Raw genomic sequence first — 13,236 nt, 5'->3', positions numbered from 1 at the left:
GCGTAATAAACACACCGCTTTCTAACTTGGACTAATTAGAGAGTCTTTGTCCACGATTTTTTGTTTTAACAATTCAGTATCCCCATTCATCAGTTTAGCCCAGAAATAATTTTTGCACCTTTAAGATTGGTTCTGAGAGTGAAGTGGGGGGAGAAAAAGATCATCGTTTGTTTTCAGACACTGCGCTCAACCCTCCACATTCCTGCTCCTGGACTGTGTTGTCTGCAGACGGACAGACAGTGGGACAGACCTCTCCTTTGCTTTTAGTTGGTTTTTAGCTCGCTGAGGCAAAGAAGTTCCCTGGACTGTGATTTTTTCTATTCTTTGGAGCTGTTTAAACCTGCTCTGGACTGAACACCCAGAAGAGCACTGGCAGTTCTCGCCTGTGGCCCACCAGGCCAGGTCTGGGCCACGGCATTTCCAGCACTGGAGGGACTGATAAGAGACTGATAAGAGACTGAGTGAGCCAAGCTACAGCTCATGGAGGGACTTCCTGAGTTTGTAATCTCCTTTGGAGCAGCAAGAGGTTTTATTGTTTGATATTGTTCATTTTTTGGTACGCTGGTGAATGCTTTGGCTGTTAAATAAGTTTTTTTTCCACTTTTCTCCAGGGAAATATTTTCCTGAACTGACTGGGGGAGGGGCCGCTTAAATCTGCTTTCTAGAAGAAGCCCCTTTGGAGGTTCTCTCCCAAATTTGCCCTAAACCAGGACAGAGCCCGTCCAAGACACATCTCAGGAGCCTGGATTTGCTCGTGGCTGAAGGATTTCAATTCAAAGCACGAATCCCAAATGGATATGGAATTTCCTTGGCATCCTGCTCGTTGTGTGCACAACGAAAACTCTGAACAGGATTGGAATGAGGGGACACAATTCCCACCCCCATCTCTCATGGGACAACCAGAACAGTGTCCTCCTTAGCTCCTGGAAGCCCTTGGAGCAGAGGGTGTCCAGCCAGGGTCCCTCTTGCCCCCTCCATGCCCCATCCCATGGGAACTCCTTACTGGTGTACAGGAGGCTGATGGGTGGGAAGGAGGGCAGGTTTTGTCCTCGGGGGGTTTTCTTCTCCTCGAACCCACAGGGGAGGCCGCTCAGGAAGTCCTTGCGCTGCTTGTTGAGGCCCAGCCACAGGTAGATCTCCATCTTGGCCTGGACTGTCCAGCCAGCAGGGCCGAAGCCCCTCTTCCCGGGGAGCTGTGCACAGGGAATGGAAGAGTTCACATGGATATCAGGAATATGGACAGACAGACCCCTCTTGGAGCACCCAACCTCTTTGGGGCATTGTGCTGCTGTTCCTTAAACCCAAGGATCCTTTGGGATCATGACACTGCTCTGGCTCAGGCATTGTCCTCTTCCCACCGTGGTTTCCTGTTCCTAAGTGTCTTAGGTTGGAAATGCAAGGTGTGGTTGGGGGCGTGTATTCTATTTTCCATCTGTCAGAGGTGGGGCAGTTATCTTCTGTTCACTGGGCAGTTTTCTTTATCTCTTCCACAACCAATCCTCCCTCCAGGAGATCTCTTCTGTTAATGAGTCATTAATTATTATCTTCTGTTCATGGGCCAGTGAGTGTCCCTGCATGGCTGATAAAATTCCATCATCCCATGGGGAGATCCTCCGCCCAGGGGAGGAGCCAAGCATTCCTACCTGGATAGAATCTGATCTTTTGGGACACCAGAGCAGCCATTTCCCACTGCATTCCCAGAGGAGCAGCTTTCTTCTGCCCTGCATTCCCAGAGGAATTCCAGGCCCATCCACAGCAGCCCTGGAGCTGCAGAGGAAAACTCCCCCCTTGTGCAGGATCCCTGATCCAGCAGAAGCACAGCTGGCACTGCAGGAGGGCTGAGCCCCCATGGGATGGGGCTGTGCCACCCCTGACACACGGGCTGTCAGGTATATTCTGACTCTGCCAGTGTTGTTTTGTATTATTTTATTTTATTTTATTTTATTTTATTTTATTTTATTTTATTTTATTTTATTTTATTTTATTTTATTTTATTTTATTTTATTTTATTCCTTAATAAAGAATTGTTATTCCTGCTCCCAGATTTTTGCCTGAGAGCCTTTTAATTTCACAATTACAATAATTCAGAGGGAGGGGGTTTGTACTCTGTATTTTCAGGGGAAACTCCTGCCTTCCTTAGCAGACACCCATCTCTTTAAACCACGACACTAAGCCAGAAATTCTCTGGATTTCCAGCTGGATAAAACATCTCCCTCTTCCCAAACATTTCCCACTTACCAGGACTGGGTAAGTTCAGCACCTCACCCTCCCTAGGAGCCGATTTCCACCCCTACCAGCAGAGTATGGATCACATTTCTCCAATATTCAAACCCCAGAAAAAATGGATACAACACTCTCATCCTCATCTCCCAAATTCCCCCCTCTTGGCCGCAGCTCCCCTGGGCCAGAGGGATCCTCACCTTGAGGAAAACCGTCTTCACTTTGGCGCAGTCCTTGCCCATCTCCTCGTCCACGATGGAGTACAGGATGTCCTTGGAAGGGATGCGGGCATAGGCGATGCGCTTGTTGTTGCTCATCATCCAGATGAAAACGTCGGGAATCGTGTGCTGGGGCTGGGAATGCCACAGGAGAGCCCCGTCAGTGCCCCAGCTCCGACCGCTGAGGCACCGGTGGGGCTGGAGAGCTGCTGGAGGCAAATCCAACAAATTCCATGGAAGGTGGATCTGCCTGTGGCCGCACTGAGGGCACTGGAATTATTTGGAGATTCCCACTCTAAAAAAGCTGCTCAGAGCTAAGCCCCTTAAGAAAGAAACTGGGATTTTCTACTTTACTGCATTTACTGATGCAGTAAAGTAGAAAAATTATAAAAGAATGGCCTCATAAAATCAGGCCGCCTTTGTTAGGTCTAGCCTTGTCAAGCTAGCACTATTCAAGTTCCCATGTGAAAACAATCCTGGTGTGAGCAGCTCGTTAACATAACAATCAATTCCTGGGTGAAAAACAACAACTGCATGAACATTAAATCTATCCCATCAGAATCAGAGAAGAAAATATGTAAATAATTTAGGAATAATAATTTAAGAATAATAATTTAAATAAAGATATTTGATGGACAAGTAAAATGCCTTTTACTAACCAGTAAAGTAATGAGCAAATAAGCTCCTAAAAAATTGGACTCATACACAAGGTCTGTGAAACTGTATAAAAATTAGTTATGTGAATAAAGGATTGGCTTTTTCTGATTTTTTTGGCATGAAGCAAATGGAGTCTTGTGGTTGGGATTGAAGGTATTTGAGATGATAGTTTTTGTTTAGATTTAGGTGTTTATGGTTTTTTTTATTAATGTAATAGTTTCACAGCTGTGAGTTCTGTAGTTTTTTATTAGTAAGGTATAAAATGGCTAACTATTTTTTGTTATAAGGTCTTTTAAGGTTAAATTAATTAATTAAGAAATGATACCTAATTATTTTCTCTTTTAATCTAATAACTGATTACTCAAAGTCTGTAATGGGGACTTTTGTGTTTAATTACAAAATACCACTTAAACTCACGAGGAAGAAGGAAGAAGAAGGTAAAGAAGAAGAATTTGTTTCCATCTTAAACCTCCATTTTGCTTTACATTTATTATTATATTCTAAAACCCCAATCTCTGAGGTTTTTACTTTGTGATATCACAGACTTCTAACTAACTACACACCTGTAATCCCAGTGCTATCAATTTATTTTGGAAACCTTCTTTACAGCCTCATGTTAAATGCAGTGTTTTTTGTGGGTCTGTGCCTTTCAGCACAGAAAGCTTAAAATTCTCAGTATCTAGGGTTTCAACAGAGTCTCGTGTGATTTATTTCAGTAATTTATGTTGGTTATAGGTTTAAAAAGATACGAATTTGGGCATAGAATACTGAAGGGTTTTGTTTTCTCCTCCTTCAGTGGACCTGGGGAGGGGAGGACAGCGGCCATTCCTCATCCCTGTGTAAGGAAGAGGTTCCCAGTCTGGACTGGGCCCAGGCTGGGTCAGGACCAAGGAAGGCCTGGCTGAAACCAGGGATGGAGCTGGGAGCCTTCCATGGGAAATGGAAGCAGGAGGTGGAACAGCTGCATCTCCAGGGAGGGACAAGAACTCCCTCTGAGCCAGTCCTAAATTGGAAAAATGTCACAGAATCATTCTGGAGACTAAAGGGGCTCCAGAGGAGCTGGAGAAGGACTGGGGACAAGGCATGGAGGGACAGGACCCAGGGAATGGCTCCCACTGCCAGAGGGCAGGGCTGGATGGGATCTTGGGAATGAGGAATTGTGCCCTGGCAGGGTGGGCAGGGCTGGGCCGGAATTCCCAGAGCAGCTGTGGCTGCTCCTGGATCCCTGAGAGTGTCCAAGGCCAAACTGGACAGGGCTTGGAGCACCCTGGGACGGTGGCACGTGCTGGGTTTGGACCTGGATGGGATTTCAAATCCCTTCCCACCCAGTCTAGGATTTGATGTGTCACCTTCCAATTCCTGATTTCCCAGAGATTCACAGGATCCGTTCACACCTGGGACTGGCTAAAACATCTCCAGCTCTGCTGCAGGAGGACCCAGCTCTGTCCCTGCCTGGGAAACTCTTAAATTTCTTTTACATCAGCTCATTCCCACCCAGGAATGCACAGGAATCATGGGCCAGCTCATGGACTTGGAATGGCTCCTTGCAGAGGGACCTCTCCTGCCCTTGGAGGTCTCCATCCATTCATCTGTTCCATCCATCCATCCATCCATCCATCCATCCATCCATCCATCCATCCATCCGTTCCATCCATCCATTCCATCCATCCATGGATCCATCCGTTCCATCCATCCCATTCATCCATGGATCCATCCATCCATGTATCCATCCATCCATCCATCCGTTCCATCCATCCATCATCCATCCGTCCACCCATCCATCATCCATCCATCTGTCCATCCATATCATTCATCCATCCATTCATCCATCTTCATCCATCCCATCCACATCCATCCCTCCATCCACCCATCCATCCCAGGTTTCCGTCCCCACAAGCTGCCCCAGCCAGAGCCACCTCTGCCCCTGAGGGACTCACCTCGTCTGCCAGGAACCGCAGCTTCTGCAAGAAGTTCTGCACCAGCTTCAGCTTGTCCTTCATGGTGTTCCTCTTGACCTGGGAGCGCAGGGCCGTGGCCTGCTGGGCCATGTTCTCCTGTGGACACAGCCGGGACATCAGGACACAGCTCGGACCAAGGAAAGGCACTTCAATCCCACCAGGTCAGGGTGGACACCTTCAGAAACCCTTTTATTGGCATGGCAGAGCCCCTGAGAGGGCAGAGACAGCCCAGGAGAAGTTGACACCACAAAGGTGTCACCACAAAGGTGTCACCTGCGCTTGGAGAATTTTGGGGTGGCTTGAAGAAGGTGTCTCTCCTCTTGGGGGAGCTCTGCTTTTTGAGGTTCCCAAAATCACCCCAACCCTCTGTCCATGGAGTTCCTCTGCTCTGTGGGGTTCCCAAAATCACCCCAAACCTCTGTCCCTGCAGCAGCTCTGTTCTGAAAGGGTTCCCAAAATCACCCCAAACCTCTGTCCCTGGGACAGCTCTGCTTTTTGGGGCTCCCAAAATCACCCCAAACCTCTGTGCCTGCGGCAGCTCTGAAAGGGTTCCCAAAATCACCCCAAACTTCTGTCCATGGGGCATCTCTGGGGGGGTTCCCAAAATTACGTCCAAATCCCTGTCCTGGGGAAGCTCTGCTCCAAAAGGATTCCCAAAATCACCCCCAAACCTCTGTCCCTGGAGCAGCACTGTTTTTTGGGGTTCCCAAAATCACCCCCAAACCTCTGTCCCTGGAGCAGCGCTGTTTTTTAGGGTTCCCAAAATCACCCCAAATCCCTGTCCCTGGGACAGCTCTGCTCTGGGGGCTTCCCAAATTTCCCTTTCCAGGTCTGTGCTCCTGAATTTCTTTCCTGAGTCTGTTGGAGGGGAGCCAGCAGAGTCCCAAGTTACGCTTGGGACTTGCCTAAGACCTGAGTGGGCTTTGGGGTCGGAATTAAACCCCAAATCTCCAACCCACAGGGACTGGGAACAAACATGTCCATGAACCAAATTCCTGCCCCTTCTCAGGAATCTTCCTCTGCTCTTCCCAAAACTTCTCCGAACTTCCCAGTGCCAGGGCCTGCCCACCCTGCCAGGGAACAATTCCTAATTCCCAATATCCCTCTGGCAGTGGGAGCCATTCCCGGTGTCCTGTCCCTCCAGGCCTTGTCCCCAGTCCCTCCCAGCTCTCCTGGAGCCCCTTCAGGGATCGGATCCCGACTCACCAGCTCCCGCATGCAGGATTTGAGCCTCTCCCGGTCCAGCCTGGTGCGGGACGAGTGGTGCTGGTCCTTGTCAGCCAAGGTCAGGAATCGCCTGCAGCAAAAAGGGATTCCCATGGGAACCCTTCCCAGGGTTTTCTTCCCAACCCACCAGCCTGGCCACATCCCTGGAAAGTGCTCGAATTCCCACCAATCTCCAAGAAAGCTGTGGATGAGTGGCCAGTTCCCACCTTGGACTCAGGAAGGGACAGTTGGTGTCATCAGGTGTCACCAGGTGCCACCCAGAATTCCCAAAATTCACAGAATTCACAAGGTTGAAAGATCCAAGATAGGGACATTGGTGCCACATCAGGTTTTTAAACCATCCAGGGTACACCACTCCAAAGCCAAAACCCAAATAAAATTCACAGAATTCACAGAACCCAGGTTGGAAGAGACCTCCAAGATATGAGTCCAATCCATCCCAATCACAACACCTGGCACCAGTCCACATCCGTTTGTTAAACACATCACTCAAAATTCCCAGTTTTCCTCAAGATACGAGTCCAACACCCAGGCCACACATCAGGTTTCCTAAACACACCCAGGGATGGGGACTCCACCTATTCCCAATCCCCACAGATACAAGACATTCCAGAACTCAAACTCAGTGCCACATCCCTTTTTCACACAAACTGCAAAAATTTATCACCCTTTCTGTAAAGAACTTTTTCCTGATATCCAGCCCAAATTTCCCTTGGTGCAGCTCAAGGCTGTGTGCTCTGGTTCTGTCAGTGCTGCCTGGAGAAAGAGCCCAGCCCCAGCTGAGCACAGGCACCTTTCAGGAGGCCACAGGACTGAGGTTTCCACCCCTGCTTTGGGGTGTTTGGGGTGCAGATGGAAGCACCAAAAGATCCGGCATGGTGCCAATGTCATGGAACGTTGTCCCATCATCCCCAGGACAGGGCACAGGACAGGTGAGGTGACATTCCCCTGGGAGCAGGGACCTGCACGGTGGCATCTTCCCATGTGTCACTCACAGGCAGCCGCTGCTGAGCTCCTCCAGGACCCCTCGGAGCCGGCGCTCCGGGTGCGGCTTCTCCGTCTTGATCATCTCCTGCACGTCGTTGAGACCCTCCTCCTGCGGCACCAATGGGGACAGCGTGAGGGACGGGGGGCTGGGAACCTCCTGGGGTCACCTGGGAATCACCTGGGATCACCTGGGAACCACCTGGGCAGGGCTGGGAATCACCTGGGATCATCTGAGAACCACCTGGGCAGGGCTGGGAATCACCTGGATTCATCTAGGATCACCTCAGCTGGGCTGGGAACCACCTGAGATCACCTGGGCTGGGAATCACCTGGATTCATCTAGGATCACCTCAGTTGGGCTGGGAACCACCTGGAGATCATCTGGGCTGGACTGGGAATCACCTGAGATCACCTGGGAATCCCTTGGGGTCATCTGGACTGCGAATCACCTGGGATCACCTGGGTTGGGAATCACCTGGGTTCATCTGGGATCACCTGGGCTGGGCTGGTAGCAACCTGGAGATCTCCTGGGGATCACCTGGTCTGGGAATCACCTGAGATCACCTGGGATCGGCTGGGCTGGGAATCACCTGGGATCATCTGGGATGATCTGGGCTGGGAACCACCTGTGATCACCTGGTCTGGGAATTACCTGGGAATCACCTAGGATCACCTGGGTGGGCTGGGAATCACCTGGGATCACCTGGGTGGGATGGGAATCACCTGGGATCACCTGGTCTGGGAATCACCTGGGTGGGCTGGGAATCACCTGGGATCACCTGGGTGGGATGGGAATCACCTGGGATCACCTGGTCTGGGAATCACCTGGGTGGGCTGGGAATCACCTGGCCTCCCCACCCTCACAGGGAAGAATTCCACGCCAGTATCCTGCCCAAATCTCCCCTTTCCCAGTTTGTACCCATTCGCCCTTCTCCTGTCCCTCCAGGTTTGTCCCCAGTCCCTCTCCAGCTCTCCTGGAGCTGCTTTAGGCTCTGGAAGGGGCTCTGAGCTCTCCCTGGAGCCTTCCCTTCCCTGCCTCTGCCACATGAGTGCTTCACCCCTCCATCCCAGGTGACACAGCCTCCGCACCCCTGCTCCCTTTTGTGGGGACACCTGGATCTGACCCTCAGAATTCTCAAGGAGCTGCTGGAATTTGGTGATTCCTCACTGGGAATGTTCCCCTTTTCAGGCACTGTCCGTCCCTGCTTTGCTTTTTCCCTGGCTGTGGCTGTGCCTGGTGCCACCCCAGCTGTGTCCCCCCGTCCCTCCACCCCTCCCTGTCCACCCCCGTCCACCCCTGACCAGCTTGTCCGCGATCTTGTCCATGATGTTGGCGTTGTAGAGCCGGCGCCGCTGGTCCTGCCACCAGCTCCGGATGTAGATGCAGGGCTTCTTCTCCAGGTAGGGCAGGTAGAAGTAATTCCTGCAAGAGGAGGCAGGAGAGACACTCCGTGAGGGGGACAATCCTGGCCTGGAGCAGCCCCCATCCCACCCCTCTCCCGGGATGCAATGGGAGGTGGGAAGGGGGATACAGCAGCTCAGGAGCTGGAATGGAGGCTCCGTTTTTCCCGAGGCCATTCCCAAAGCCAGGATGGATGGGTGCAGTGCTCAGGGGCTGTCCCATCCATCCTGGGAGTGTCCAAGACCAGGCAGGACGGGGTTTGGAGCAATCTGGGATGTGGCAGCAGCTCACTGGCCACAGGGAGCAATAGATGACTCTGCCAGGCATCGTGCTGGGAAAGTTGTCTGTGAGAAGATCGGAGAAAAGAATGATAAAGAATCCTTATCTTAACCTGCTGCACTTGGTGTGGGTGAACATTTGGAATGCGTTATGGAGATTTGTTTACCAAAAGGTGGTTTCTTAATTAGCCAGTGGTGATGGTGTTTTAATTAAAGGACCAATCAAGTCTAGCTTTGGACTAGGAATCACCTGGGACTACCTGGGTGTATCATAACTGTCTATAAAAACCATGAGTTTCTTAATAAAGATTGATGGAATGGAGGCTTAATAAAGATTAAGGTTTCTTAATAAAGAATAATGGAAGCCAGGCCCAGGATGGATGGGTGCAGTGCCCAGGGGCTGCCCCATCCATCCTGGGAGCGTCCAAGGTCAGGCTGGACGGGGTTTGGAGCAATCTGGGATGTGGCAGCAGCTCTCTGGCCACAGGGAGCAATAGATGACTCTGCCAGGCATCGTGCTGGGAAAGTTGTCTGTGAGAAGATCAAAGAATGATAAACCATCCTTATCTTAACCTGCTGCACTTGGTGTTGGTGAACATGTGGAATGTGTTATGGACATTTGTTTACCAAAAGGTGGTTTCTTAATTAGCCAGTGGTGATGGTGTTTTAATTAAAGGACCAATGAAGTCCAGCTGTATCGCAACAGTCTATAAAAGCAATGAGTTTCTTAATAAAGATTAATGGAATGGAGGCTCCATTTTTCCCGAGGCCATTCCCAAAGCCAGGATGGATGGGTGCAGTGCCCAGGGGCTGTCCCATCCACCCTGGGAGTGTCCAAGGCCGGGTTGGACGGGGTTTGGAGCAATCTGGGATGTGGCAGCAGCTCTCTGGCCACAGGGACAACAGATGACTCTGCCAGGCATCGTGCTGGGAAAGTTGTCTGTGAGAAGATCAGAGAATGATAAACCATCCTTATCCTAACCTGCTGCACTTGGTGTTGGTGAACATGTGGAATGTGTTATGGAGATTTGTTTACCAAGAGGTGGTTTCTTAATTAGCCATTGATGGTGGTGTTTAGTTTGAAGGACAAATCGAGTCCAGCTTTGGACTAGAAATCACCTGGGATCACCTGGGGGTATCATAACTGTCTATAAAACAATGAGTTTCCCAAGCATCATGCTGGGGAAGTTGTCTGTGAGAAGATCAGAGAAAATAATGATAAACCATCCTTATCTTAACCTGCTTCACCTAGTGTTTGTGAACATGTGGAATATGTTATGGAGATTTGTTTACCCAAGGATGGTTTCTTAATTAGCCAGTGGTGATGGTGTTTTAATTAAAGGACCAATCAAGTCCAGCCATATCGTAACTGTCTATAAAAGCAACGAGTTTCTTAATAAAGATTAATCTGTAATCATGGGGTCTATGCTAATTATTACCCGGCGGGGTAATAATGAGACAGTGGGATGTGTCAGGAACTGGATAATCTTTAAGAGGCCTTCCCACCCAAACCATCCTGGGATTCTGGAAACTCCCAGTTGCTCCAAACCCTGCCCAACCTGTCCTTGGCACAGTTGAAGGAAGGGTGATCCACACTTTTGGGGTGCTGGCCGTGAGCCAGGATCCAGGATCTGGAAAGGGAATCCTGCTCTGCTGCACCTAGAAAGGGGAATCCTGCTGCACCTGGAAAAGGGAACCCTGCTGCACCTGGAAAGGGGAATCCTGCTCTGTGCACCTGGAAAGGGGAACCCTGCTGCACCTGGAAGGAAGACTAGGGAAATCCTGCACCTGATGATCCTCCTGTGAACGGGGAACCCTGCCCTGTGCACCTGGAAAGGGGAACCCGGCTGCACCTGGAAAGGGAAATCCTACTTTGCTGCACCTGGAAAGGGGATCCTGCTGCACCTGGAAAGGGAAATCTGGCTGGACCTAGAAAGGGAATCCTGCTGCACCTGGAAAGGGGAATCCTGCTCTGTGCACCTGGAAAGGGGAACCCTGCTGCACCTGGAAAGGGGAACCTGGCTGCACCTGGAAAGGGGAAACCTGCTCTGTGCACCTGGAAAGGGGAACCCGGCTGCACCTGGAAAGGGGAATCCTACTTTGCTGCACCTGGAAAGGGGATCCTGCTGCACCTGGAAAGGGAATCCTGCTGCACCTGGAAAGGGGATTCCTGCTGCTCTGTGCACCTGGAAAGGGGAATCCTGCTCTGTGCACCTGGAAAGGGGAACCTGGCTGCACCTGGAAAGGGGAACCCGGCTCTGTGCACCTGGAAAGGGGAACACTGCTGCACTTGGAAAGGGGAATCCTACTGCTCCTGGAAAGGGGAACCCTGCTGCACCTGGAAAGGGAATCCTGCTGGACCTAGAAAGGGAATCCTGCTGTTCCTGGAAAGGGGAATCCTGCTCTGTGCACCTGGAAAGGGGAATCCTGCTGCTCCTGGGATCACCAGGAGTCCAATCCAGCTCCAGCCCTTCCTGGCTGTTCCCACCAGGAGATGTCAGCAGAGCCCCGTGGTTGAGCGGGGTGGGAGCCAGCTGCCAGAGGATGGAGATTTTTGGATAAACAGGGTGGGAGAGGCCCCAAAATATCAGAACTTCTCATCTCCCCTTGGGATTCAGCTGGAGAAGGAGGTGAGGAACAGAGGAGGGAATTCCAGGGGGATTTATCTGTGCTGGATATTGATAAAAACAAGGGAGGGGATTTCAGGGGGATTTTTCTGTGCTGGATATTGATGGAAACAGGGAGGGAATTCCAGGGGGTTTATCTGTGCTGATATTGATGGAAGCAAGGGAGGGAATTCCAGGGAGAATTTTCTGTGCTGGACATTGATGGAAACAAGAGAGGGAACCCCAGGGAGACTTTTCTGTGCTGGATATTCATGGAAACATGGAAGGGAGGGAATTCCAGGGGGTTTATCTGTGCTGGATATTGATTAAAGCAAGGGAGGAAATTCCAGCGGGATTTTTCTGTGCTGGATATTCATGGAAACAAGAGAATGAATTCCAGGGAGATCTGTGCTGGATATTGATGGAAACAAGGGAGGGAATTCCAGGGGGATTTATCTCTGCTGGATATTGATTAAAGCAAGGGAAGGAATTCCAGGGGGATTTTTTGGTGCTAGATAATCATGGAAACAAGAGAATGAATTCCAGGGAGATCTGTGCTGGATATTCATGGAAACAAGGGAGGGAATTCCAGGGGATTTATCTCTGCTGGATATTGATGGAAATAGGGAGGGAATTCCAGGGAGACACGTATCTTCACTGGATATTTTTTTCCCAATTGATTTAATCAGACAGTTAATTCAATTAGCACCAATCTACTGCTAAAACTTGATAAAAATCCACTTTCAGTGAATCTCATAATCTTAAATTCAATTATCTTTCTTGGTATGCAAATCCAGACCTCCCTGGGCACATCTCACCAGTCAGAGAGTTTGAACCTTTTTATCCCAATTTCCTGCCTCGATGCATTTGTGGATTTTTCCAGCAGTTTTTCCATCTGGGATCTCAAACTGCTGAGGCCACCACTGACCCATGTCCCTAAGCCAGGACAGCCCCCAAGAGCCACACAAGGTGGACACAGTGACCCAGTGCCCAGGTGGACACACTGACCACACAAATCCAGGTGGACACACTGACCTCCTGTGCCCAGGTAGACACACTGACCTGTCCATGCCCAGGTGGACACACTGACCAAGGCCCAGATGGACACACTGACCTGCCTGTGACCAGGTGGACACACTGACCTGTCTGTGACCAGGTGGACACACTGACCAAGGCCCAGATGGACACACTGACCTGCCTGTGACCAGGTGGACACACTGACCAGTGCCCAGGTGGACACAGTGACCTGTTCGTGACCAGGTGGACATACTGACCACACAAATCCACAGGGACACGCTGACCTGCCTGTGCCCAGGTGGACACACTGACCACACAAATCCACAGGGACACACTGACCTGCCTGTGCCCAGGTGGACACACTGACCATACAAATCCAGGTGGACACACTGACCTGTCTGTGACCAGGTGGACACACTGACCAAGGCCCAGATGGACACACTGACCTGCCTGTGACCAGGTGGACACACTGACCAGTGCCCAGGTGGACACACTGACCTGTCAGTGACCAGGTGGACATACTGACCACACAAATGCACATGGACACACTGACCTGCCTGTGCCCAGGTGGACACACTGACCACACATATGACCAGGTGGACACACTGACTGCCTGTGCCCAGGTGGATACACTGACCATACAAATCCAGGTGGACACACTGAATC

General features: G+C 50.7%; 1 protein-coding gene across 1 annotated transcript in view; it reads right to left on the bottom strand.

Moving 5' to 3' along the window:
* Window positions 1–13,236, bottom strand: part of OTOF (otoferlin) — a 113,294-nt gene that overhangs the window by 31,440 nt on the left and 68,618 nt on the right. Inside the window, 6 exon segments of the mRNA XM_030945276.1 lie at window positions 1,004–1,193; window positions 2,421–2,573; window positions 5,033–5,149; window positions 6,260–6,350; window positions 7,276–7,376; window positions 8,570–8,690. Coding sequence (XP_030801136.1) covers window positions 1,004–1,193; window positions 2,421–2,573; window positions 5,033–5,149; window positions 6,260–6,350; window positions 7,276–7,376; window positions 8,570–8,690 — 773 coding nt within the window.

The sequence above is a fragment of the Camarhynchus parvulus genome, chromosome 3 (genome assembly GCF_901933205.1).
Source record: "Camarhynchus parvulus chromosome 3, STF_HiC, whole genome shotgun sequence".
NCBI classification, from domain to species: Eukaryota; Metazoa; Chordata; class Aves; order Passeriformes; family Thraupidae; genus Camarhynchus; species Camarhynchus parvulus.
The sequence above is the reverse complement of the archived record's forward strand: the minus strand, read 5'-3'. Positions and strand labels throughout refer to the sequence as shown.